Here is a 27,773-nt window from a genome sequence, read left to right as displayed (position 1 = left end):
CTCCTCGAGAGCTGCGTGAACCTCGCCTCAGCAGCGCGACCTTATAGATGCATTATACAGCTATATCCACTATTCGCCACTCACTCTAAATGTAATAAAATCAGAATAATACTTGCGTTTTGGTGTTTACATAGTTATTTTTGGTTAGTGATGTTTTAATCATGTTACTTGTCTGGCGTTAATGTCGAGCCCTGGAGTCTATGGCCCAATTTAAACCCTGCTACTATCCACATTTCAGACGTTATCAAAAAGTTAGTTTTTCTACAACACTTTGGGCATTTAAGCACAAGCTCACAGATCAAGTTTCTTAAGAAGTAAACACAAAACATTTGACCGTTGGTTGTTAGTTTATACTTATCTAACAACCTATTTCAGTTATTAATGAGTGGACCATTTTTTTCAGTTCTATTCATTACAAGGTGTTATCAGTTAATGCATCTTTCATTATATTCATACATAAAAGGCCCATTCCTATAGACTACCTGGTTATTCATCGAATGAAATGAAACAACTCCAGTTTCAATCATACACTGAATGCTTTAATTGATCTGAAAGAAGATACAAAAAAAGTTGTGATTTTAACAGACTAAATTTTTAGTTCTACTCAACCTCCGTTCACATAGCGCTTTTTTGAGGAGGGATTTGAAAGCAAGTCAGAAACACTCTCAATAATATTTAGCATCTGTTCCAAAGCCCACAACTTAGTCTGTGTTCTAATAACTCAATCTTGTCAGTCCTACACTTCAGTATACAGTAGAAACATTTATTACAAGCAGTGGGAATTCTGGTCTTAGATCAGGTATCACTCATAACAGCATTAGAGTACTAGAACTGACCTTGGCTCAGAGTCCTACCCTTTCTGTAGTAGTCTTATCTACAATCACAGATCCCAGATCAGCAAGCGTACTCTGAAACGTCACTCATATATTACACGGATACTAACAGTATCATCTCATAAAAATAAAAGCTTTGCAGTGGGAATCACTGCTTTTTGTGAAATTAATAAATTCAGTCTCTCAGAAATAACTTGTGAAAATAAAAATACATGAACTCAATATTCCTCCAAACCAGGCTATGGCAAAAGTAAAACTTGTACAGTAATATTTTAGTTTAATGAACTTTGGTCTTTGACCCAAATTATAAACCTCACACCTGCTACACTTGTGTCATGCAGACCTTCAGCAGATCTCCCGAACCCACGTCACTGCATCTGAAGCTCTTTCAGACAAACACTATTTGTGATCTACACGTGATTTGAGGGTCAGCAAACCTGCACATTATGTGAGAATCATAACCACGCTGGACTGTCCAAGCGCACACCAAACAAAGCTGCACTGTTCTGTTCCATTAAGGCTTGCAAGATTAGTTTCCTGTTTTGCCATGAAAAAGTACTAAGTTACACATTGAAAACATTGGGTGACGAACAGAGAGAGACAAATTTAAATGAAGTGCAAAACCATAAAGGTACTGCAAATTCAGGTGGATTTGAGTCAAGAAGAAACTTCTAGAGTTTATTTACAAACCACTAGTGTCATTAGTTTACACTAAACAGGTTTCACACTCTCTCTTTATTGATGGAACTCATTTTCTTCTACTCTCACACTCCATCCCCTGTATTTCATAAGTTACACATGCCTAGAGAGACTGGGCAACTGAATCATGGTCCTTAAATTTTTGGACAAACTGCTCACTAACTAAAGAGATGCTCTAGGTGAATTGGAGTACATGGTATAAAACATTTATCGCTTATTCAGCATAGCCAGTAATACAATGGTGACGCAGTGGGTTAAGACACCATTGTGAAAATGTCTCAAAAATGGGAGTACAGAAGTTACAGAAGACATGCTTTTCCTTGCTCAGTCCATATCTATTACCATCAAGTTGGTCACATTGAACAGTTTTCACCAAAGTCACTATAGCTGCAATAGACCAAAGATCTACAACGGTTCATTTGTTGGGTAGGGGTGTTGTGACCATCATTGCTGATCGACTGGGCTGTTTGTGTTCCTCAACCGCAGCACGCTCTGCCGGCCCGTGACGTGAAATTCTGACTGTAGAAAATCAGTCCGAGTGACTCCGTGTGGTTTTGGGTGAAGATCCAAAGAGGAACGTTATGAAGAAACAACGGCTGATATTGTAGATGTAGTGAAGGAAGTGTTACAAAGCACTTCCGGAGATGATGCATATTAATGGAGAACTATGACAAGAAGTGGGCTTATTTGGGAAAGGGGCGGGTCTTATCGTATTAAAGGGCGGGGCTAAACAGGAGGGACAAGTCACTGATAGGGTGATTAATATCAGAGGTTGGTCTCTCTAGTTCATCTCATCTTTCTCCGCCGGAGAAGACGAGTGTTTCATCATCGATCCGCAGCTGACGAGTATTTCTTCTCCTCTATTTACCATTTAGTTGGTTCATAAAAATGATCGTAATGTTTATAGACTAGCGTATTAAGTTAAATCTACAGTTATATCCCTACATACCTCCCAATGCTGAGATTTTAATATTTCATTCATTTTTTTAATTACTTTTTTTTTTTTTTTTTTTTTTAAAAAGAAGGATAACTGCACACAGGGCAGCTCTGTGCCTGAGGCTGGACTGCAGGGTGAGCGATACAGTGGCCACAAGGTGTTGACAGGGTGAAAATGTTTAGTTCTCCTTCTTGGCCTCTGTGTTGCCGTAGCTGGATCCTGTCTTATTCACTTCGGTTACACCGATGAGCCGACGAACTGCTACAGAAGCTGCAGAGAGAGAAACAGTCGCATCAGTTGCGGGATAATGATACACAACTCATTAACTGATGCCATGACATATAAACATTTGTGCAGAATTGATCTAATCTGAGAATTTATGGTTTTAATCGTATTTTCTTTTGAGTAGGCCATATTCACCTCATGCAGTTAACTTTCATGTTTTGGCACATATTAAATAGTAAAGCTATTTACTAGTTAAAGGTATTTCTTTAAATAGTAAATAGCTTTTAGTTTGTGCCATAGTCAAACATGGCAAAACCATCCAAATCAATGAATGGTTGGGAGAGAAGGTAAATAAAATAAACAATAATAATCGTACAATCATCAAAACAACTAAGGACACACAGATGAATCTCAATTATTGCTAGACAAAAGCAAACATTATTTATAATTTAGAGGAAAGGGAACATTTAGATATTTTATTATTGTTGTTATTTTATGTATTACTTCAAACTAGTGATGCAAGTTAATTTTGGCAGCAACAACAACAACAAAAAAAATCATGGTTTCAGCCAGCAGTTTCCAGGGGGCTAAAATGATTGCCTAAAAGCATCACTTAACGCTTCTCCAATGGCATGATTTGACTGTGTCAGCATCTGTTTCATGCATACAACATGGATAAGCTACAACAGGTAAACATATCAGCTTTGTGGATGCACTTTACCATGAACAAAAGTTATGCTAAAGCAATATGTAAAATTTGTTTGTCTGAAATACATACATACATATATATATAAAATATACAACTTGGTTTACTTTATCATCGGAGAATACAACACTCCGAACAGCAGACAGTGTTCCATTACCCAAATTTAATTACCCAAACTTTATTTTTCGTTTTCAGCTCATTTAGAAAAGAAAAGACTGTAAACTTTAAATGTGTATTTGGGATAAAAGCTCATTTTGTCATTTTAAAATGTACACAACCACACAGATCTCTACGCTAACATATTTGGATAAATAGCCCTTGTAATCTACAATTCATTGGGTCTTTATGAATAAGCGACAAAAACTTCAAACCGCTATGAGAGCACAAGAATAAAACAACGACTGACCGACAATGAGGAAGATCATAAAGCCAATGATGAGGAGGGGAGAGCCGCTGACAAAGACATCCCAGGCAAAGTTAATAAGCGGAGAAAGCAGAAGAGTAGCCCAAAACAGAAAGTTCAGCAGTGTCCAAATGCGGCGTTTGGGTTTGATGGTGGGGCCAGGGAAACAGCCTTCCTTCTCATAGTGTTCTTGTAACGCATCCTTGAAAGACAGAGATGTGGGATGAATTGCAGCACACATCAATACAATGAATCAGAAGCAAACATGTTTTAACAATTAAACAAAAAAAAAAAAAACAGCTCAAATAAAGCCTGAGCTTCATACCTTCTCTTGGTAGAGCTTGTGTAACCAGTTAGCACACTCCTTCTCATCATCAGGAATCTCCTCCACAGCGAAGCGCCTGCGGACACAACAGTGAGAGATCAGAGCAGCACATGACATTCCAATAGAGGGCGCTGTAGCCGCATGCAGCACACAGCAGAAGAGGTGCTGAGGTAGGTACAGATCCCCTTAGTAACAACCTTAATCCAAATATTTAAGGAGATCTCAGGTCAGCAATAAGACACAAAACGCTTAAAAGCTTGTGAATGAGAACTTGGACATTTATCATAATGTATCCTTCAATTCAAATCTCGTGTCAGATTTTGGAAGTAAAGCAGCTAATCTATTAAGCGAATGAAAATATAGTATACTTCAGCACCGTGACTCACCTGATGCTCATGTCTGCTTTGTATTTCTTCCCATTAACGATGCCCAGCAGGGTCGGGTTCTGCTTGTCTTTGAAGTTCAGCGTTACATCGTACACAGCTTTCACTGTTGAAACAGAACAAAAACAAACATTTTGATGTTACAGAAGTGTATAGAACTTTGATGGATAGTTCACCCAAAAATGAAACTTCTGTCTTCGTTTACTCATACTGATGTCATTCATCCTTGTGCTTTTGTTCATGCAATGGATGTCAATTTCTCAAGATACCAAGATTCTTCAGAATATCTGTATTTATGTTCCAAAGAAGAAAAAGGCATACAGGTTTAACATCAAGAGGGTGAGAAAATGATGGCAGAACTTTCATTTTTGGGTGAACCATCCTTTTTTTCGTTTTCAGTCTTTTCCTCAAACAAAGCCATCATATAAATTCAAAATACTGTAAATAAAGTGAATGAGTCCCATTCTGAAGCTTAAAAACTTCAGTCCCTATTCACTATAATTGAATGGACAAATGCGTCTTACCATGTGTTCCAAAGAAGAAATTAAGTCAGTCCAAAAAAGTTTGGAACGACATTATAGCAAGCAAATAATGACAATTTGTTTTTGGGGCGAACTCCTAAAATAAATAATGTTTCTAATGTAAGCTAAAGATTCAGAGCACCAGATATCATTCATGCCAGGATAAGAGGGGAAGAAGCTCAATAGAGTATGAATTGAGCATAATTGGCATGAAAATCAGGATGATGGAAAGCAGTGCAGCATGGCTGCACACATTCATGATGGCCCATCTGCAGTCAAATCAAGTTCACGAGTCCGTTTCAGTCACCTCATTAGAGGAAAGAACAATCCTGAAACAAGCAATCTGCAAGTGATGTCCTATAAAACTAATTACTGTTGAATTATAATGCACCACAGAACACAATCACAACACTAGACATGCATTACACAGACAATTGTAACAAGCATCATATTGTGACATGCATAGTGATAATATCATATTGTTTCGTACCTAAAAAGAGAGACATGCATGCCAAAATAATATCGGACCACAATGGCTTGTTTTATTTACACGACGTTTAAAAGCCTGGGGGTAAGTCAAATTATATTCTTATATTATTTTTCAGCATCTAATTGATCAAACGTGATAGTAAAGATCTAGATTGGTACAAAGAATCTATTTAAATATGCAGTTCATTTGAACTTGAAAAAGTATCACAGAAACATAGCAACATAAGCGGCTTTAAAACTGATATTAAGAAATGTTTCTTAAGCAGCAAAGGATCATGTGACACTGAAGACTAGAGTAAATATGCTGAAAATTCAGTATTGCCATCTCAACAATAAATCACATTTGAAAATATATTAATTATAATATACTACATTAAATTGTAATGTTTTTTTTTCACTATATTACTGTTTTATTGTAATTTTGATGAAATAAATGCAGTCTTGGTAATCATAAGAGACTTATTTAAAAAAATCTTACCGACCCCAAACTTCTGAATGGTAGTTTATACCTAAATTATAGTCTAAACTCTCAGCCTATATTTAGACAGCAGGTGACAGACGGAAGAGTCTCTCGACCACTGAGGTGGTAAATGTGTTGGGGTTTTCTTATGGCAACGTGTCAAGAGTATTCTGGGAACGTGTGAATTCTGGGAAGAACATTAGTTATCACCATAACTGCAAGCAGCATCATGTTCTGGATAACTGCACTCTGTCAAGGGTCACTTGGACACTATTATTAGACACCAGGCTGGTGGAAATCCCCCAAAAAACATCATGAATAAGGCCAGCTTAAGGGTTTGGACATGTTCTGCTGGGACCACTCGTATTTTCTTGACTCCTGTCCATCACCCAGGAAGCAACGTTTGCCTCTTTTAACAGGGTAACACACACAGCAGCTCTGTGACGGTGATAGTGTGTGTGGAAACGTTTATCTGACCTGTTCCCTTGAGGCATTGCAGTGTAGTGGTGAATCCTTTGGTGCGGGGCAGCAGGTGGTACTTCAGTTTTGGGAGGCCCTTACTCTCAGCCACCTGCATGCTTATCTGATGTTTCTTTTCAGTAAATCTCGTTCCTTCACAGTACAGCAGGAACTGCCAAACACACACACACACACACACCAGAGGATTGTAACTCCCGGGTCAGTGTTAAACACAGTAATCCTATCACTTCACTAATCTCTGCCTCTTGTTGCCAACGGAAACTTCCAATCGGAGCTCATCATAAGTGACCTCACCGCTGGAGCTACGTGCCTGTCTAGTAACACTGACCCACATCCAAATAACAATGATAGAATAAATAAACTCACTAAACTAAACAAGAATGACCAAAACACTTTACTACATTAACACCAGGTGAAACTTGATTGTTTACTTGTTTATCTACAGCTTCAATACATTAAAATGATTAGCAAATAATAATAATATAAATGAATTAAGACATGACGTTGATTGTCACGTGCCTCAGTAAATATACGTTACTAGAGGTTATAGCGGTACAAGGTCACAAATGATTAATTCAGAATGTTTATACAATCATTAAGAGACCATTTTTTTCTTGTGAATTGAGTATGAGGAAAAATTTACTTTGCATTCACACTTCTTTGTGACTTCATATATTATATATATATTTTTTTTTTTTCCCAGTCTTTTTTGTGTCTTGCTCAAATGTGTCAAAGCACCTTTACTTAGCTTGGTTTGCCGTTTGTGTGTATATGTTGCTCAAGAACAATACAAAAGTAACACCAAGCTCCAAATGCAAATTGAGTAGTTTTATTAGGAACTGCAATATTACATACTTTCAAACTGTAAAAAGGATAATCCACCAAAAACTATAATAGAAAACATTAATCCAATCCACACGAAAAGGAAAAAGACTGAACTACTGGTTAATCAAAATCTGCCTATTACGAATTGAATAGTTCTGAACCATTACAGAACATTTGCATGGGTTTAGATTTACGAGGTCGATTTGAGGTTGTGGTTAGCCCTACATTTGACAGCAACAATTCATCAAATGGTAAACAGAAAAGGCTTAAGTCATTCCTAAAGCTCCGCTTGATTATCAGGTCATTAGATCATCCTAATCACTCAGTGTGTACTCACCCACATGTACTCTGGGTAATCTCGGAGACGGTTCAGCCCACTGAAGACAGTTTCTCTGTCCTCCTCCCACTTCCGCTTGCAGAAAACAATTTCCAGGAAGTACCACGTCCAGCCGATCAGTGGAACTTTCAGCAGTTCGTGTTTAGCCAGAACCTTAGAACTCTGGATGAGAAAAATCAAAATAAAGGGAGGGTAGAAAATGCAAAAAAGGATTCAGAGAGGAAGGGAGAGAGGATAGAGAAGAATTCAAATCACCCACTCAATCAAAACAAATACATTCAACACCAGAGCTTATCCAAGAGAGAAAAGACAAGTTAATCTCTTGGGATTGATCCTCGGGTTACTAAGATTATTAAAAATACAAAACAAAAATGGAAGATGACAAAGCAGTTTTTGTTAGCTAAAACTATTGAAATTAATATTAGTTAATTTAAATAAAATATAAACAAAAAGTAGAAATGTTACCTTGACAACTAAGTGGAAAAATTAGTTATTTATTTGAATATAAATTATTTATTTGAAAAATAAAATACGTTGAATTGCTAAAATTATTATTATTAAACCTGAAATAAAAGCTAAATAGTAATATTATTTAAAAAAATTAATAAAATGACAAAAAGAAATACAAAAAGAAATAAAAATAAAAGCCAATTCATAATTTTAATAAATAGACATTAAAAATATAAATAATTAAAATAAATAACACTGAACAACGCATAATCTGGCCAATTCAGGTGCCTACACAAGAAATGCCTGATATTGTATATAACAGAATTATGCTCTCCTTAAATGGATTTTCAGCCAAAATTTAATTATAAATCACTGTGATGCACTGCGATACCCAATACTAGTTTCACTTATGTGCATGCAAGTATTTTTTTTTTTAAGTATTATTTAGTGAAAAGTACCTAGTCTCCATGTGCGACATGATTTTTGTTCTTCAGAAGAGTATCTTAGCCACTTTCTAATATCCAAATCAAAGCGTTGTGCACAGAATGCTTTTTGCATCATGTGCACAATTTTCTGATGAAGAAACTCGTCACATTTATCAGCTTCCGTTTTAGTTTGGATGCTTTTAAAGGGATACTCCACCCCAAAATGAAAATTTTGTCATTAATCACCATGTCGTTCCAAACCCGTAAAAGCTTCGTGCGTCTTCGGAACACAATTTAAGATATTTTAGATGAAAACCGGGAGGCTTGTGACTGTCCCATTGACTGCACAGTAAATTGCACTGTCAAGGTCCATAAAAGTATGAAAAATGTCGTCAAAGCAGTCCATCTGCCATCAGACGTGCAATCTGAATTTTATGATGCAACAAGAACACTTTTTGTGCGCAAAAAAACCCCAAAATATCGACTTTATTAAACTTTTTCTGCTCCTCCATGACACTTCTTGCAAGCGCGTTCATGAGTTCACTAGAAGAGCACGACGAAAGCACGCCTCAGATGATAAAATATCTTAAATTGTGTTCTGAAGACGAACGAAGCTTTTACAGGTTTGGAACGACATGGGGGTAAGTGATTAATGACAAAATTTTCATTTTGGGGTGGAGTATCCCTTTAATGTGCTCAAGTCGAGAGTGATTGAGCTCACAAGGTTGAGACAAGTGTCACACCTCAAAGCACCATCCTTCACAACTTCTCACTTTACTACGGTGACTTCACTGCTTGTCAGGACTTACCCCCAGTACGCCGTATCTCTCACACATGGTCCAGCCACACAGGAAATCGATCTCATAGTTATGGTTGAGGATGATGATGACGTGCTCTTTACCGAACTTATCCACCGTGGCCTTTTCAGTGTACAGCGTGCACTCCGTGCCAGACCACCACTCTAACAGCATCACCAGCTCTGTTAAGAAAGCAGTAGAAAAGTGTGTCAAGCAGGTATTACGACGCCAGATGCGTTAGGATGATCTAAATCGTGACAAGCGCCATGCAAATTGTTGAATCAATTGCTTGTGCTCATTTAATTCTCATTTGTAAACTGCTCCGGATAAACACATTTGCTAAAAGAATAAACGTAAATCTAAATGCAAATTCATTTGAATTGGATGCTGTAAACTGGTCAAAGGACAGGCTTAACCAGAAAATAATTCAGATGCTTAATACAGAAAAAGTTGATTGTCATCCTCAGCATGTCATATTAAATATGTGTCAAATTATTTAATACGGGCTGGCAATTTTTTTGGCAATTCTAGAAAACATGGGACGCCTAAAGAAAAGTTCAACACACTAATTTGTTTTATTTTCTATCAATAATCTTTTTATACAATTTTCCTATTAAACAAAAATAAATGAACAGGAATAGAAATCACATTATAGAAAAAGAGGAAAGTTTAAAAAGACTATGTAAAATTTATGTTAGATAATAGTGCATCACTTGTTCTGCCACCAAAAAGCATGAAATTTGTATGCATTATGCATATGTAACATGCTGCTAATGTACAAAAGTCTGTGCATGTGACATTTAGTTCAAACACCATAAATGTCTCATAAATTTTGCATTATAACAATTATGGCTTCCTGTCAGTAACCTGCAATGCACAACTCATGAAGGCAAATAAATAAATGCAACATGAAGATTTTTTACATAATACTTAAGTGATATAACAAATATTTAAAAATATTTTTAAAAACATTTAATGATATACATTCACAAATGCTTTATACAGTCATGGCCAACAATATCAGCACCCTTGGTAAATATGATCAAAGGGGGCTGTGAAAATTAATCTGCATTGTTAATCCTTTTGATCTTTTATTTAAAAAAAATTCACAAAAATCTAACCTTTCATTGGATAATAAGAATTTAAAATGGGGGGAAATATCATTATGAAATAAATGTTTTTCTCTAATACACATTGGCCACAATTAACGTCACCCTTTTATTCAATACTTTTTGAAACCTCCATTTGCCAGTTTAACAGCTCTAAATTTTCTCCTATAATGCCTGATGAGGTTAGAGAACACCTGACAAGAGATCAGAGACCATTCCTTCATCCAGAATCACTCCAGACCCTTTAGATTCCCAGCTCCATGTTGGTGCTTCTTCTCTTCAGTTCACCACTCATTTTCTACAGGGTTCAGGTCAGAGGACTGGAATGGCCAGCAGAAGCTTGGTTTTGTGCTCAGTGACCCATTTTTGTGTTGTTTTGAGGTTTGTGTTTGGATTATTATGCGGTTGGAAGATCCAAACATGGCCCATTATAAGATTTCTAACAGAGTCAGTCACTTATTGATTTTTTTATCTGTTGATATTTGATAGAATCCATGATGCCATGTGTTTAAACAAGATGTCCAGGACCTCCAGCAGAAATATAGGCCCACAACATCAAAAATACAGCAGTATATTTCATTGTACACATGGGGTACTTTTTATCCCTGTGTTCACCAAACTCTTCTTGAGTGTTTGCTGCTAAAATGCAAATTTTTAGCTTCATTTGATCATAGAAGCCAGTCCCATTTGAAGTTCCAGTCGTGTCTGATAACTGAATATGCTGGAGTTTGTTTTTGGATGAGCGAGGAGAATTTTTCTTGAAACCCTCCCAAACAACACGTGGTGATGTAGGGGCTGTTTGACAATTTTTTTTTTAAGGTTTTATGACCCAGAGACTCAACTATTTTCTGCAATTCTCCAGCTGTGGTCCTCGGAGAGTCTTTAGCCACTCAAACTCTCCTTCTCACCGTGCATTAGGACGATATAGACATGTCCTCTTCCAGGCAGTTTCATAACATTTTATGTTGATTGGAAATTCTTAATTATTGCCCTGATGGTGGAAATGGGAATTTTCACTGCTCTAGCTCTTTTGTTAAAGCCACTTCACTAATTTGTGAAGCTCAATTATCTTTTGCTGCACATCAGAAATATATTCTTTGGTTTTTCTCATTGTGATGGATGATTAAGGGAATTTGGACTTTGTTTTCCCTCCTATTTATATTTCTGTGAAACAGGAAGCCATGGCTGGATAATTTCATGTTCATAATCACCCTGGAGTGCTCAAACTTGTGAATATGAATGGGAATATACTTTCAAGAATTTCTAGTGGTGCCAATAATTGTTTCCAACGTGTATTTGAGAAAAACAATTATTTCATAATGATATTTCCCCCCATTTTAAATTCTTATTATCCAATGAAAGGTTAGATTTTTGTGAATTTTTAAAATAAAAGATCAAACGGATTAACAATGCAGATTAATTTTCACAGACTTCTTTGATCATATTTACCAAGGGTGCTGATATTTTTGGCCATGACTGTATATATACACACACATTACAATAATAGTTACCTAGCTTTGGAATAAATTCACTTAAAAGTAAACTTTCTCATTAACAAGGTAAACAAAAAGTACTTGCTATACAGGTCTCTAAAAGCATATTCACAAACTTAATAGTGAGCTGAGGACAACCAAACGACTCACGGCTCCATAGCGAGTAGGAGAGTCTGGTGTTGATCTTGCGGTACAGCTGTTTGTTTATAGGCCACAGCACACAGGAACATAGCTGGATGAAGTTGATAATGAGGCCGCTCACCACGAACACAAAGCCAATCAAGAGCTGCAGGACAAACAGGCTCTTCAGCCACGCCACCACACCCATGACTGAGAGCCCCTTCCACACACACACACACACACTCACTCACCCACACACACACGCTCCCACACACACTGCTGGAAGACAAGAGAGACAGAGGAGACAGCAAATTAAAACGCACTCAGATAATTAAACAGCAGCCCACAGGCTGACTCATGCATATGATATTATTATGGTTTATTTACATTAAACTAGGGGTCTTCAAACTTTTTAAGGCCGAAGAACCCATGGGGATAGAAAGACTTCCTGTTACATACTGTATAAAACTGAGTGGGAGTGAGTACGATATTAATGTACTGACAACTTTGTTAAAGTGCATGTATGGCAAAGCCATTCAAATAATTCTGTACAAAGCAAAGATTTTTTACATTTTTGCAATTGCCTTTTCCCCCCACAGAAATTACATGGACTGATCAGACAACTATTAAAAATGAATATACAATGCTGGTGCTCTAATTTGATTGGACAAGAAGATTTAGCATATAACGGCATTAAAACTAGTGTTAAAAAAACTGAAAAATATCACCAAAAGAATAAACCTCTCTTACGAGCTACAGTATGAAACCTGAAATGCTATCCATCCATCCATCCATCCATCCGTATACTCATATATATGTGCACAACTATTAAACTATTTTATTAAAAATAAGCCAACCGTTAACAGATTAGTGTTATTTACACAAAAGTAATTTTTTAGTCATATTTGGAAGTTGCTAACTGCTAATTTAGGACACTGACAAAAATATTTCTGTTTTGTTAGTCCAATTGTCTGTTTGCGCTATTATAGACTTTCAAAGAAAAACTTTGCAACCAAATTATTTAGCTGACAAAGCAAAAATAAGCAACACAGCTGGTCATTGTGTCAGTTATGCTAAATATATTCACATAAACGCAATATCAAGCTTGAATTCACAGTTATGGACCAGCTGTCCTCTTATGCTCATAATTTAATATGTTACATATCATCAATCATTTCAGTTATCAAACTTAATATCATGAAAGTTTAACTCACCACAGCGGGTTCGTCTCTACAACCCTCTTTTACACGGCCCTTCACTTAGTACCACCGACCTGAGAGAAAAAGAGACTGAAATTTAGAGAGTTCATGATGGCCCGAGCCATGAACGCAACCATCTCCAGCAACACATTTAGTCCCGTTTATTTTTACTTCCACATCTTGTTCCAAGATACAAAAACCCACTGTAAAGTAGGCAAGAGTTCATGACCACAGACCCTTAGGCATCAAAAATTCCACATGCACCAGCACTGCACACACATACAGCTGCACTACACACACCCTCTCACCCAGTTGGAGGAACTCCAAACACCTCCTATTTCCCGCTCTCTCTTGCATGCATTGACTGCCTCATTTTCGCAACCCCTTTCCCCCAACTGTATCTCTCTCTCCATTATTATATGGCAGCACCTCAACATGACTTGTCATGCACAAAAATCCTACTCTAAATGTATCACACAAACACTCTCATTGGATCTGAAGGTCTCTCGTTTCAAATCGATTTTGAAAGCTTATCAAGCTTTAATCTCCCAGCACCGCTTAATCTGATAACAAGACAACAACTGCAAGTGAAAGACTGGATTAATACTCTAACAAAATGAGTGCTTCAGCAAATTTATTTGCCAAATAATCTTTTAAAGCACTGCTAAACCAAATGCAAAGAGAGGACTGAAGCTCAGTGCTTCCTTGCAGGTTTATCTGATACTCAGGATGAAGTTGCCAAACTGCTCTAACTGGCCGTCTGGTAACCTGCAGGAGGCCCGTCCGACCCCATCAATACTATCATTTTCTCAGTTATTATGTGTCGGCTCTGATAAAGTACAGTTCAGTCAACCATCCTACTACATATCATTTAAACATACTTTCGGCCAACATTATCAGACAGATAATGAAAAATCATTATAAAAGTAAAATCACTATTGTGAGAGGGGAGCAAGCAAAAGTTTATGGTGGATTAGGAGAGTCTTATGATCTAATTTGAATGACGCTTTATAAACAATGATTTTGAACTCAATCTGAAGATGTAAAAACAAGCATCAGATGACAGAAGCAAAAACATTTTGTATTAGCAAGTAAAACACTGGAAAAGTGGTTATTTATTTATAACCTACCTCCGCCTTGATGCACATACTCCACGATGCATGTCAACCAAATTAACTGCAATGCTTTCACATTGTTTTCTCACCTACAGAAAAATGAAACTGACCACACAAAATTCACCCAGATTGACCTCAGTATCACGTCAACCAATTTCGCAAGCAACACTCACAATTTCTTCAGAAAATGTAATAATCCAGCTATTCTAACTACTGTAATACTTCTAAGCTGCCAAATGTGCTGCCTTTTCAAATAAACACAACATGGGGCAGTTAGCCTCGGTTCCTCTATACAACATATCAGCCAAGACAAACAGAACACACAGTACTAACCTTAGATAAAGTCTTGTAGGTTAACTGTGACTTTAGAGTGGACAGAGACCAACCGAAGGAAGAAAAATGAGAGAGGGTGGGAAAGGAAAGAGTTGAACTCTGTCCTCCTATACACCACTGTACAAACTGAAGTAAACTTTGGAACCTTACCAAAGTGTGTGTGTGTGTGTGTGTGTGTGTGTTTGAGATCAAGGGAATGGCAGAGTGCTCTGAACACCAAAACCCCTATGAAAGTTGGTGTGTCACACTAGGTGTGTGAGGGGGAGTGTGTATGCACATTCTGAGGAATCACCTAATCAACTTGTTGGAGCAGAGTATTTTCTCAGCCAATAAGAAATATGAGCAAAAGTAGACTTATCCACTAAAATACACTTCACACATCTCGCTTTCTCCACCAAACCATATGCACTACAGACACCTAATGGTCCACCAACATATAAGCCAATGTTGATATTTCAGCTCTTTTTAAATGATTGGCTTCTGCAGATAAGTTTTCCCCGTTTGCCCGATGTGTTTGTGGGAGTGGGACTTTTATTGTGACAGCGCTGAGAATGTCAGCGCCCGAGTACACAAAACTCCCATTCTCTGTCTTTATTAGTTTATTGCCTCTGTTTAAATTAATAAATTATTATACAGAACTGATAAACAGGGAAAGTAAACAGTGTAATAGGGATGTAACGATGCACCCCGAGCCGGTTGAAAACTGGTGAAAATGTGATGATTCGAATCGGTTGAGATGGGGGTAGGAGCGTACATGAATGTATCTTTGAGGGGAACTGACTGTCTTTAGAAGAGTTTAGATGGAATTTTCTTTTCACCTTTCCTCTGTATAATGCATATTAAAGTAGTGTTCATAACTGCAGTGCTGCTTTGTTTAAAGCGTCAACCAAGGAAACGCTATAATGTAGGGCTGCAACTAACGATTATTTTAATAATCGATTAATCGATGAATCGGATTAAAAAAAAAAAAACATTCATTTCCAACCCTTTATTCAAAAACAGAACTAAAATCTTTAGAAAGTGCACAAACATGTTGCTCCTTGAACATCCCTGAGCTGTTATAATAATAATAAAATAAAATAAAAATGGACTAACACAAAAACATGTATGCTTTACATCTGGGGTGCAAAAATTAAATAATTTAACAACACTGCGTCGTTAGCGTTGGTATTGTATCAGACACCTGCACTTAACATTATATGAAAATCAAGCTCAAATGGAGTTAATAATGTTTTTGACCAGAGAATGACGGAGATGGAGTGTTTTGTCTGTCGTTAGAACGGCTGTAACTGTTATGCAGTGCATAAGTGCATTAAGTGCATTATGCTTTCATCAACTTTTACAGGTTATATAATAGATTGTAGCTATATGGGCGCTTAGTTTTTTCTTGTTGTTTAATACACTTGGCCAAAATCTCAAATTAAGCGCTTATGCACATAATGCACAGGATATTTAAAACGTATATAGACAGCAAATAACTAATTCTTCTCCACTCTTCAAACACACAAAAACATTATCCTTTACTGACATAGTGTTTGAGTAAAGAAAACGCTGTACTATTCAAACACCAATTATTTATTCACCCTTGCATTGCGAAAAAGCAGAGATCTCATCTTCTCCAGGCTGTGCGTCAATCTGAACGGAGGCGGGGTGAAGTTACGAGGTCTCGCTGAGAGCTCGATGATCCAATGGCGTTACGAAGTTTTACTGACAAGTTATTTTAATGCTTATCATTGGTTTACTATTTTAAAACTCTCTGATTTAAAATAATAAAACGAATTATAAGCGACTCAAGTTTGGATAATTTTTCACAGCACCTGACTGGGCTAGGGTATGGCAACTGCCATACGCAAACGCCGCCCCTGCTCCCACACCTTGGATGACTTGGGTCGCACGGATTTCTCTGCCTCCGCCATGTATCTTTCCTCTACCTCCGCTCGGTTTTTTTTTTTTTCCTTTTTTTTATTTATGAGGCGCCAAACTCTGCTAGCATCCGTGCGCGAGAGAGACCACTCACTCACTCACTCCGCTCCGCTCAACTAAAGTTTTTTTTTTTAATAATCAAACGTCTCCGCGTCGCGCGACACAACGAATCGATTATGAAATTCGTTGCCAACGCTTTTAGTAATCGATTTTTATCGATTTAATCGATTCGTTGTTGCAGCCCTACTATAATGCCGCTGTTCAATAAGCGCTACCTGCTGTCAGAGAGTGAATTTGTGTTCTCATTCAGCTCATCTGCTGTTTTTGTCAGACTTGTAACCCAAAGGTCGTGGGTTTGAGTCTCAGGTCCGGCAAGAATTGTAGGTGGGGGGAGTGAATGTACAGTGCTCTCTCCACTCTCAATACCACGACTGAGGTGCCCTTGAGCAAGGCACCGAACCCCCAACTGCTCCCCGGCGCCGCAGCATAAATGGCTGCCCACTGCTCTGGGTGTGTGTGTGTGGGTGTGTGTGTGTGTGTGTGTGTGTGTACTTGGATTGGTTAAATACAGAGCACAAATTTTTGCCCCGATTTTCCACAGATTTACAGTCTGGAGAAGTTGATGCTAGTTGCCAAAGATCAGAGCCAGTCTGCAGATTTGAGTCGACAGAATCCATAGAAAATCGATTAACTTAAAGTGACAACCATCAGTTAATATTTAAAGTCTGTTTATGACGCATTTATATAGATGTTCAATGTGGAAGAGCTTAAAGACAGCACACTGAGCTTAATTGGAGCAGCAACAATTTTTTTATAAATTTCATGTAATATTTATTAAAATGACAGGATTTGTGCTAAATAAATAGTCTAGGTCATGTATTCAGTTCACACATTTTAATATGAACAACTATTATTAACAATATCTATGAAATTACACTTTTTCTTACTGATGTCACACTGAAGCTGTGTGATTTTCATAGTAGTGTACCCTTTAAGCTCACCTTAAAATAATATGAAATCTTTAAAAATTACAGCACTGTAAAACAACAGACCAGCAATAAACTGTCAATTTATAACATTATGGATGTAAAAGTACAAGTCAGTAATGCCTGTGAAGTAATATGTTAGCGTAGCACACAATCTTATACAGCTAGTCAGCTAACTGTGTTCTGTAGCATCTGCGCTATGTTGCTAAAACTCTCTTTTGGATCTAATGTAATTATTTCCCACATCCAAGTTCCAGGTTATAATATGCAAAAGTCTGAACATTAATCTCTTAATTTTACAACAAGTAGTGAAACTTACCCAAAATAAAGGCTTATACTTCCAAAACAAACGCACATTTAAGGGGCTCCTCTTTTGGTGAAAGTTTTTAGACAGCTTTCAAAATGGCCGCCAGACAGTGTGAACACATGGAGACCCGTATCTCAGTGAAGACGGTGCTCATAGAGCGCAGGAGTACTGAACGGAGTTATTTTTGCTGCTTGATGGGCCTTAAACGATTAAATGCACACACTTGTATGTCAAAATTCTGGTATTTGCAAGTATCCTCATCAACACAGTAACTTAGGTTTGCTTAAGTGAAAGCAAACAGCCGAGAAAGAAAACGTGTAACAGTACATTGTATCTGGGCAGCTCTTAAAGTTACAGCAGTCTTATATTCCTGCTGTCTTTCATTAATTAAACAAAAGAGAAAATCTCTCACTGCTCTTGACTAAATCACATTTGTGACTCATATAAGAAATATATATTTAATTTACACAGTGGATAATATACAGTGTTTTAATACAATTGATTACTTTATGCAATGTATGTAGCATTTCTCTTTTATTTGTTCTACTGTAGTTTTTTGTCCTATTGCTTGTAACTAGCTTCTTATTCTTATTTAATCGCTGATTGTTTACTTGTCTTCAGTGAGACTTCTAGTATTAGTTTTTTGTAGGGCTGGGCGATATATCGAACACGAAATTCATGCGCATCTCGTCAGTAAAGCCAGTTCCGTGATTAGCGGTAAATCTCCATCACCTGTTTTCAAATCACTGACAAGTAGATCACTGACAAGCTACGCAATATCACGTTCATTATCAAATTCATCTGCGATAATGAACGCGATACTGCGTAGCTTGTCAGTGATCTACTTGTCAGTGATTTGAAAACAGGTGATGGAGATTTACCGCTAATGTATTAAATGGCGCTCTATTTGAAAACGTGTTCGATATATCGCCCAGCCTTAGTTTTTTGCGATATTGACACTGGTGACAAGAATTGTGAAATTTCTATAGTATCAGAAATTTTGATATCACAAAAACCATATTTAAACCAAAAATAACTATATTGTGATATATATCGTTACCGTGAAATAAAATTACTCATACTGTGACATTGTAAAATATTACCCACCCCTATGCATCATGAGTTGAGTGAAGTTACATCCCTAGAGTGTACAAAAAATTTGAGTCTATATTTAGTAGCAGAAAGGCAAATGCTTCACTAATTTTTCATCTACCATCAGCAAATTTACATTTATATCATTCAAGTCTCTGAATACTTAGGCTAATCAATATTTCACAAATCTTGCAAACTTTGTCAAATTCAGCTGTGAGATCTTGTGTTCATCTGTAGCCTGCATAAAAACGAGTGTGCATTACAGTCTGCACGACTGACAAACTTTGAATCCTTGATTTCAAGAGATGATGCACTATATCTAGTCGGCCTCTATATCTTATTCATTGAGCATTATGTTTGAAAGTATGTTAATGTCCAGGTTCTCATACAGAGGTATCAAATGGTGTCACAAGGCTCTGAAAATGTGTATCACTTAAGATGATTGATGCAATATGCCAAAAACACCCTAGATACATGTAAGTTTATATCTGTTTGACGCTGTTCCTCATTCACTTTTTAGTAGCATGACAACTACACCGATAGGGTGGGGGGATTAGAGATGGAGGGATCAACCAGCTTAGGAGTTAACAGCTGTTTGGCCTGCATCATCAGACAGCCTGGGGCCATCTTTTTCCAAGATGGACAAAATGTACCTCTAAAAATTTTAAACAGCTTACAGGATGCAAAAGAAACTGAGAAACCGCCATGTAACAATATCTCAAAAAAATACACAAAGGAGGATGTTAAATTGTGCTTCAGATGGTACCACTTCCACAGCAGATCAATTTTCAGATAGACTTCAGCTAACAATATGGTATCAGCTTGTTTGACTCTCTGTGAAGCTTTAAAGCGAAGAATATACAGACACAGACACTGCATGACCTTTCAGTCGTTATAGAGACAACTGTTCAACAGGTGGTCACCATAGTGCCCTCAACACCCACAAACATGTCAGGCATGCAAAAAACTACAAAAGAACAAATTAAAGTCTTAGTCAAGGAGTCTCTCATTTGCCCTTTGCCTGTGTCGAATCCAATAACCTTTACATAAGCAGTAGGAGGCCTAATCAATCCACCGTTGCACTTTAGCCGGACTCACCAGTAGGCGTAGTAGGCCACTGCCATGACCACTAACGCCCCACAGATCCCTGTGAAGATCATCACAGCCCCCTGGTTCAGCATCTCCGCTTCTGGTGATGGGCCTTCAAAGCAGAACAAATAGGAAATCCTTTGGTTTCGTTCAAAAATGGACAGGCGGTTCTGTTCTTGACAAGCTTGGAGACCGATGAAATGAAAGTCCAAAAAATGCTCCTGAAAATATTTGGCAAAGAAATCCTTTTAAAAAGTTAAACGAGGCCCTGGGTCTCGCTTTGGCTACAGCCACATGCTAATGCTAATCCCACGGAAGGAGAGCACTTTTATGATGATGCAAGCAGAAACATAACTAGATCCCATAAAGGCGGCGGCACTCAAAACCACACATCAGTGGACGTAAAAAAGGACAGTCTTCCAATGCTGAACTCCAACTGGATGCTGTTACCAACTGCTATCCCAAATTCCAAGCACAGTTCGAGTTAGCAAATCCTTAGCAAGATGCAGCAGTCCTACAACACAACATGGACGTAGTGGCAACCTTCCGTTAAGCCAGAGAGAGCCGTTCTCAGCATCCTGTGTTCCCTCCTCTTCTCTAATCTCCTCTGGATTAGATTACCAATGATTAGCACTCTGGAGCAGCACCCTGGATAAGTCACATCGCATTTACATCACCTTCAAGCGATTGAGCTAAGTGGGACAGGACAGTGGTGACTTCCTTTAGCCACCAGGAGCAGCATCTAGGGTCAAGCCCACTCTCTGGCATTTAAAAGATCTTGTACAAGGAGGCATGATATGTTTCGGTAGTGATTCTGGAGTCTTGTGGGTGCTGTAGCATGCTGGACAAGCTTCGACATGGCCTTGCTGTAGATCTGTGAACTTGTTCTTGGTATCCAAGGTCGACAAGGCCCTAAGTCCAGTTTAGATGAAGTGTTGACAGAGAAGATCAGGCAGGTTGTGGCCGAAAGCCATGAATGCACAACTGCATTACTGGCATAAACAGAGCACACAATGTGCCACAGGCCTACATGTCACACAACAGCGCTTCCTTTTTTATTCATTCTGCTTCTGTTGCTCACTTCATCTCATTATTTCTTCTGTCTTCTTTTATCTCAGTGCCTGTCTTTGATTATACTATACCAGTGAGCCCTGTATACCTGCATTAAACTCAGATTCCTCAATTCATCCAATTTCAGAAAGGTCAGCATAACTGCTTCCAGGAAATTGTGCGCAATGATGGCAGTTTCGCAAAAGAAAGACCCTGGCTTGGTCTCGGTAAATACCTCGGTGCTCCTCAATCCGTACTTGGGGAAAAGAGGACAAAGAATAATCACCTTTCTGATGTGATGACCACCTGGGAAATATGAGGACAGAAAGGAGCAAAAGAGCCGTATAATAACTTGCATCTTATATTAAATGCTAAAAAGTAAGGAAGATAAATGAAGGTCTTGACTTTTTTTTGCTCAGCAATGAATCAATATGTGAAACTAGGGGTAATTATGGTTTGTCATAAGTTTGTGTGATGTGAGTTGATCTTTTGATGCTGTACTGTATCAATGGGAAAATCCTTGCAGAGAGTCCATGTATTCTTGAATGTGCAATGTGAATGTACATCTGTGTACAGTGCCTTCTTCAACACCTTGTAAAGCCCTCTCCCGATAAAGTGTGTAGCATAAAACCTATACATTATGAGCCATATGAGACCAAAGCAGCTTACTGGACTGCAACTGAGGTCAAGATATATAAATCTATAATCTAATCAGTAACTTACACATACAAACAAACAAACACTTCTAAGAATTCTTTAAACAATCGTTTAAACAAACTAAGACATTATCATTACAAATTTCATCCACCAAAAATGTTTCTAACTCTTTGCATTTCCCCAAACTTTAAGATAAATATTCTTCTGCATTTATATCCTTTGAACTGCACTTAATTTCTTTGCAAGAGCTCCCCTCGTCAGTTATCTTTGCTACCGTGTCTCAGCAAATTCTACAGACTTCAAGACTCATCAAAAATGCATACAAAAGATGAACATTAACAGCAGACAGGGCTTGTGCTTTGGTTACGTCTCTAGCTTTGCCAGACTGAACTTCATCATCATTACAAGGGCCTCAGTGGTCAATAATTCTCAGTGGGCCAGTGCACAGTGTGTTTTCAGTCCTAGTACACCAGGGGTCTCACACATAAACCTTGTACAAGTACAAAAACATGCCAAATAGCACCTACACATTGGCATTTATAAACAGACAAACAAACCTGTTACCTGACCATGCATATGCTCACTTTGGCAACCAATTTTCTAGCTACAGTGTCTAACTACTGAACTAAATGCTGCAAAAAGGGCTTTCAATGAATTCCAAAGCCATGTTAGAAGGTGGCATATTTAATTTCTGGATCAAACTACAATGTCTGCATTCTTTGGAAAGTCATCCATTGATTGGCTTAAAAAGTAGAAAAAAAAACCTGTGCACTTAACATCTAAATATTAATTAATGAATTACAAATCCCATAATGCACGGTGAACGATAATAGTCAGTATGATAAAACTAGATTTAACAAAAAAAAAAAAGTTGAAAATCACATGGATGGACTTGAACCTTCTACAAAAGCATACATTCGACAGTCTTGAAGCCATCTTTATACTTTAAATGGCTAAAAACCATTCTAATAAGACAATGAAATGCAAAAAAACTACTTTTATGCTCTATTTATCAGAGATAACCAACAGAATTCATTCATTCAATTACAAAGGCTTTACCAATAAATTAATGTGATGAAATTACAACGGTGGCCAATTTGGGCATCCATGTATAATCTTTTATTCATACAAGTTTCGGGTGACACTGAAGAACCAGGACGCTAACACGAATCACCGATCTCAAGAAATAGATATGACATCTCTTGCTCACAGTTACTAGAAGTACAGTGCAGACACAAAACTGAATAGTACTGTACAATCCAATTTTTACAGTACTGCACAACATTACTGGTTTTCCTTCCCTACCGCACTTTAACGACCTCAGCTCTTGCCTTTCCAACATTGTGGTCAATGCAGCAGCAACTCAACAACATTTGGATGAAACCCCAGATCTGTTCAATTGGGTTGCTGTGGTGAGGAGATTTCCAAGTCTGTTACTTTTCCTGATATAGACATAATATTGCAAATAATCTTAAAAATGAGGTAAAAAATGGCATTTAGACACTACTTTCCTCATATCTCAAACCACCCAGAACTAAACAGCCTGAAAAAGACGAGCGGCCATTAAAACAAAAACAACCTCCTGTGGCTGAAACAAACAAAATCAGTCATTATGGTGTATATGTCAGTCAAGCCCTTTTTACAAAACAGAAGATAAGTGCTCTGTTTGCTGTCCAAAGGAAGCAGGGAATTGTTAAGAGGATAAATGTCAAGGCGTCACTACTAAAAACCTCTGACCCATATTCTAATAGTGAAAAACGAAGTTACCCAACAACAATGTGACTACATGGCCCCAATCAAGATGGGGTTGCTGTTATCTACCTCAGGTGCAAAGTAACAGCGTTAGGTTTAATTAAGAAGCTGTATCAGATTAAAGGTAAGGTTAGAACGATTGCATCTAACGCACTAACAGAGCAGTGTCATGGATATACTGTGACATAACGAATAAAGAATATCTCTCTTATTTAAAAATCCTCCTCATGGCATGCAATTATACATTGTTCTGGCACAACAAAAAGTACTAAAATTTAAAAACAACTATAAATTTATTATAAACAACCTTGTTTACATATACTTTCTAATTGAACCTGGTCAAAATGAGCATCAATGCATAACTGATTCAATAACATCTTTTATTCTGAGCCAATTCATTATTGCTCTAATGAAAGACGATTACAAAATATTGTGCATGTGCCATATGGCTTGCAAAGAATGACAGATTTGGATTAAGACCAAAGTATAAATGAATTGCACTTAGTAAAACAAAGTTCAAAGCAGTGAAACATAGTTCCATTACCAAAATTTTGCTTTTGCAACCCATTAATTCACTGGCCCTAACAACATGGAAATTAAAATATAAAAAAAAAAAGAGGTACAATTTTATTCATTCATTAATGCAGATACAAATTCATTAAGTGAGTTTGAATCAGACCTAATGAATGTCTTGATATGCAATTCAGTGAACTCGTATGTGCTTTTGATACACTAAAACCAAGCCAGTTCATAATGCTACCCACACACTACATGATTATAGCCCTGATTTCCTGTTCACTAACAGTTAATGAAGATCACTGACAAAAGCCTGAAATCAGAAGTAAATCAGCGCTCATGATCTGGGATAAGTGTTGATGCATCGCTGAAGCTCGAAAGATATTCAGCTTGTTAACTGTCTGTGATCCAAGTCCTGTAGTGTGAAATGTGTTTTGACCGGAAATGACAGAAAGCTTTGTAGTGTGAAAAGAAGAGCTACCCAACGACTTTGAAAGTTGTGTAGTATGGGCAGCATACGACTCAAGGTACAGTCACATTAACCGCTCTTCAGTGATTTCTCATTGGTGAAATCCAGTAATTTGAATAGGAATCCATGCAACACGTTAAAGTTGGTCAAACTAATTTGCCATGTGGACCAACCTCTGGTTTCAAAGTATGAACTGTGCTCCAAATATTGCTACATAATTGGTAATAGACAATGGACCCTTTTGTGAAATTTAGCAGAAGTGTGGCCACACCTTTATTTGTTTGGAATGAATCAGATTACGCTGGTCGTGCTCTTTGATCGACTAAAAAGAAATGAGATAGAACCCTGGAGAGACAACTCTGGTTTTGCTGTAAATTCAAGTAGAGCAGGAAACACTAGCTGAATATGGATGGAATAGCATACTACTCTTAATATTCCTGAAGTGGCCTATGGCAAAAATAATATAGATTAATAATGGTTGTATGCTATATGACAGTGGCTGAATTTGGAAGAATATTTTAGTATAATAATCAGTACCATAATTCAACCATTAACGTAACTGAATGTCACAGAATTCCAGGTATTGTTGATGAAACCGGTTCTGAATTAAAATAATAATAATAATAATAATAATAATAAAGGCCTTTCAAAAGTGTCAGAAAATGTAAATAATCACTAATAATAGGAACAAGTTAACATATTAAATAAAGACCCAAATGCAGTTACACATATGCGCTGGAATTATATAAAAACATGACTAATGCCAATTACAGTGCATAAGAAAAACCCACTCATCACCTAAACTGCAGGCAACAGCCCAGCGCTGCATCTGAACTCTAGTAACCCCGAGAATCGCGCGACAATGGCGTGCACGCAGGTCGGGAATAACACACGGCAACCGAGTCATAAACACCACTCATCTTCAGCGACCCGAAAGCCATCCGTATGCAAACGACTGCTGAATGAACACGATAGATATCAGCTCATGCAAATGGAGGATCTTAAACGGGTGCTGCGTGCGCTGTCAAACTGCCTAGCATTGGTTACTAAGCAGTGAGCTTTGTGAAGTGCCCTAAACACTCTGTGCCTATAAACCGGCCACTGCAGTAACGTTACAGGGAGAACCTCGAGCGCTTGCACAACACCAAAAACACATTCAATACAAATGCAAAATAATAAAATAAACGGAGAAAACACAGGGTTATGCAATGGACGCATGTAACCGCCTGTCAACGTTAATAAGAGCATTATTAATCGGGTTAAGAGTACAGTCATCATCTAGAGCGCGCGGCGGTACGTCGCATGCGCGTGCATTAGCGTTACCTGCTTAAATGTCATCAGTGGATCTGCGTGGAGGATTCGTGCTTTTCCGCTTAATACGACGCAATATGATAATGCTGTCGGAAACTGGTATCTGAGCCTCTGGGCTGCTGCTCAGATGTGTCGTTATCCATCCACGCACAACACACACACATTGCATCTAGTCGTAGTACTTCCTGTCCGATTAGCTCCCCTCTTCGACTGGAAACAATGGCGTTTTGTAGTTCCACCGCTTTCAGGCTGCTGTAAAACGCTGACCTCGTCAATAAAGTCAATCTGGAGAATTAAACACATTTGTAAGTGTTTTAGACTTTCAGTTAGTCTTCTTTAAAATGAACTTTACATCAAAGATGGTGCAGAAGTTGCATTTATACCTTGGACAAAAGGTAGGTTACTTGATTTACTGCACAGAGGCTGCATATGCATTTGCACAGAGATCATATTATAAAAAATATCAATAGCTAACTGTGAAATTGTAAATGTTGACATGGATTAATTCATTAAATATGTGCACTGCCATGAGAAGTAAGTGGTTTCTGAGAAACCATATTGATACCTGAAATCACCACAAGTTAAGTTAGTGATGTATTGTCAAGTATGGTGACCCATACTCAAAATTAGTGACCACATTTAACCCATCCAAGTGCACACACACAGCAGTGAGTAGTGAACAAATGCACACACACACACACACACACAGTGAACACACACCCGGAGCAGTGGGCAGCTATTGCTCCAGCGCCCGGGGAGCAATTAGGGGCTCGGTGCCTTGCTCAAGGGCACCTTAGTCATGGTATCAAAGGTGGAGAGAGTGCTGTTCATTCACCCACCTTCAATTCGGCGCGAGAATCAAACCAGCAACTTTCAGGTTACAAACCCGACTCCCTAACCATTAGGCCAGGACTACCCCACAACAAACACTCCCTATCTAAAATGACTCCTATCTTGATAGCTCCGTCCCCAAATGAACTAATAGGCTATGCAACACTGGTAACTCCTCCATCACGTGTGGACACGCCCCTTACTGGTGATTGGCTAAAAGTGTGTTTTGGTGCTCAGTTGAATCCACTTTCAACAGCATTTCTCAGAAATCACTTACTGCTCCTTTAAGGCTGCATTGATGCTGCATTTCATTTTGACAGAACCAAAAGCAGCATCATAGCTGTAAAATTATTCATTTTTAATTCTTATATTGTGAATATATGCACTTTAAAATGTATGAAATATATACGCTGCTATGATAATAACAAAGTCTGAGGCTGCCTTGATGCTGCTTCATTTCATTTATGCCAAATTTACACTGCAGTGGTGGCACTGAAGCGCTTCTGAAGTGGCATTTACGTAGACTGTGTAATGCTGCTCAGAGGTGGCATAAATGCATTTACACAGCAATTACATCTATACTAGGGGCTGAGGTGGCTCAGAGCAGGCATAATTTCTGGCTTTTAAGCTGTATTATGTGTTTATAACGAATTCTGAGCTGGCACAGAGCAGCCTTAACTTGACTATGCAAAGACACCTTTAAAGTTTGAAGCTGCTCTACCAAAGTAGGGTCAGAGCTGCAATATTTTAGTATGGCTTTTTTGCTGCATTGTCGTTACGCAGAATTTTCAGCAAGCAGCCTCAAACTGACACAGAAATGGTAAAAAGCATTTGTTTTTCTTAACACCCTAAAAAACATACATACAACATTTAATATAATCCTTTGTTTTTCTTTATTGCATTATAACATACATACATTATAAATGTGGATTTGTACACTACAATCTTTATTGTTACATATTATAAAATATTCAGAATATGAAAACAAAGCACTAAAAACTTTACCAAACATTTATTTTTTATTGTCTTTTCTGACCCCATTCAGAACGGAAAACCAAAGAAAGAACAAAAAACAAACAAAAATTATTTCTGATACCAACCATGAGGGAATCAAAATGAATCGTGA

The 27,773-nt window shown here is 37.8% G+C and overlaps 1 protein-coding gene across 6 annotated transcripts; it reads right to left on the bottom strand.

Annotated features, from left to right (window-relative positions):
* Positions 1 to 517: 517 nt before the first annotated feature.
* agpat3 (1-acylglycerol-3-phosphate O-acyltransferase 3) lies at positions 518 to 25,975 on the bottom strand. Of its 6 annotated transcripts, none has more exons than XM_058768293.1 (10): positions 25,829 to 25,975; positions 13,232 to 13,290; positions 12,048 to 12,296; positions 9,308 to 9,477; positions 7,624 to 7,785; positions 6,459 to 6,612; positions 4,515 to 4,617; positions 4,129 to 4,204; positions 3,807 to 4,005; positions 518 to 2,739 (listed from the first exon to the last, which is right to left on the bottom strand). In XM_058768293.1, exons 3-10 carry the CDS (start codon positions 12,223 to 12,225, stop codon positions 2,648 to 2,650), a joined length of 1,134 nt encoding a protein of 377 aa, XP_058624276.1. In that variant the 5' UTR covers positions 12,226 to 12,296; positions 13,232 to 13,290; positions 25,829 to 25,975; the 3' UTR covers positions 518 to 2,647. The 6 variants fall into 6 exon arrangements, with proteins under 6 accessions (XP_058624276.1, XP_058624286.1, XP_058624258.1 ...); XM_058768303.1 differs by having other exon boundaries at positions 12,048 to 12,293; XM_058768275.1 differs by lacking the exon at positions 25,829 to 25,975 and adding an exon at positions 14,665 to 14,755.
* Positions 25,976 to 27,773: the final 1,798 nt, after the last annotated feature.

This window comes from Onychostoma macrolepis, chromosome 01, assembly GCF_012432095.1.
Source record: "Onychostoma macrolepis isolate SWU-2019 chromosome 01, ASM1243209v1, whole genome shotgun sequence".
Lineage (NCBI taxonomy): Eukaryota > Metazoa > Chordata > Actinopteri > Cypriniformes > Cyprinidae > Onychostoma > Onychostoma macrolepis.
Note: the sequence above shows the minus strand (reverse complement) of the source record. Positions and strands in the feature narration are given on the sequence as shown.

What these genes read in the sequence shown, in the direction of transcription:
- agpat3 (XM_058768293.1), bottom strand. Translation starts at nt 12,225, where the DNA reads ATGGGTGTGGTGGCGTGGCTGAAGAGCCTGTTTGTCCTGCAGCTCTTG. An exon ending in AAAGCAGACATGAGCATCAG is followed by an intron (nt 4,205 to 4,514) that starts GTGAGTCACGGT and finishes TTGTGTCCGCAG; the next exon opens with GCGCTTCGCTGTGGAGGAGA. An exon ending in TATGATCTTCCTCATTGTCG is followed by an intron (nt 2,740 to 3,806) that starts GTCAGTCGTTGT and finishes CTCTCTCTGCAG; the next exon opens with CTTCTGTAGCAGTTCGTCGG.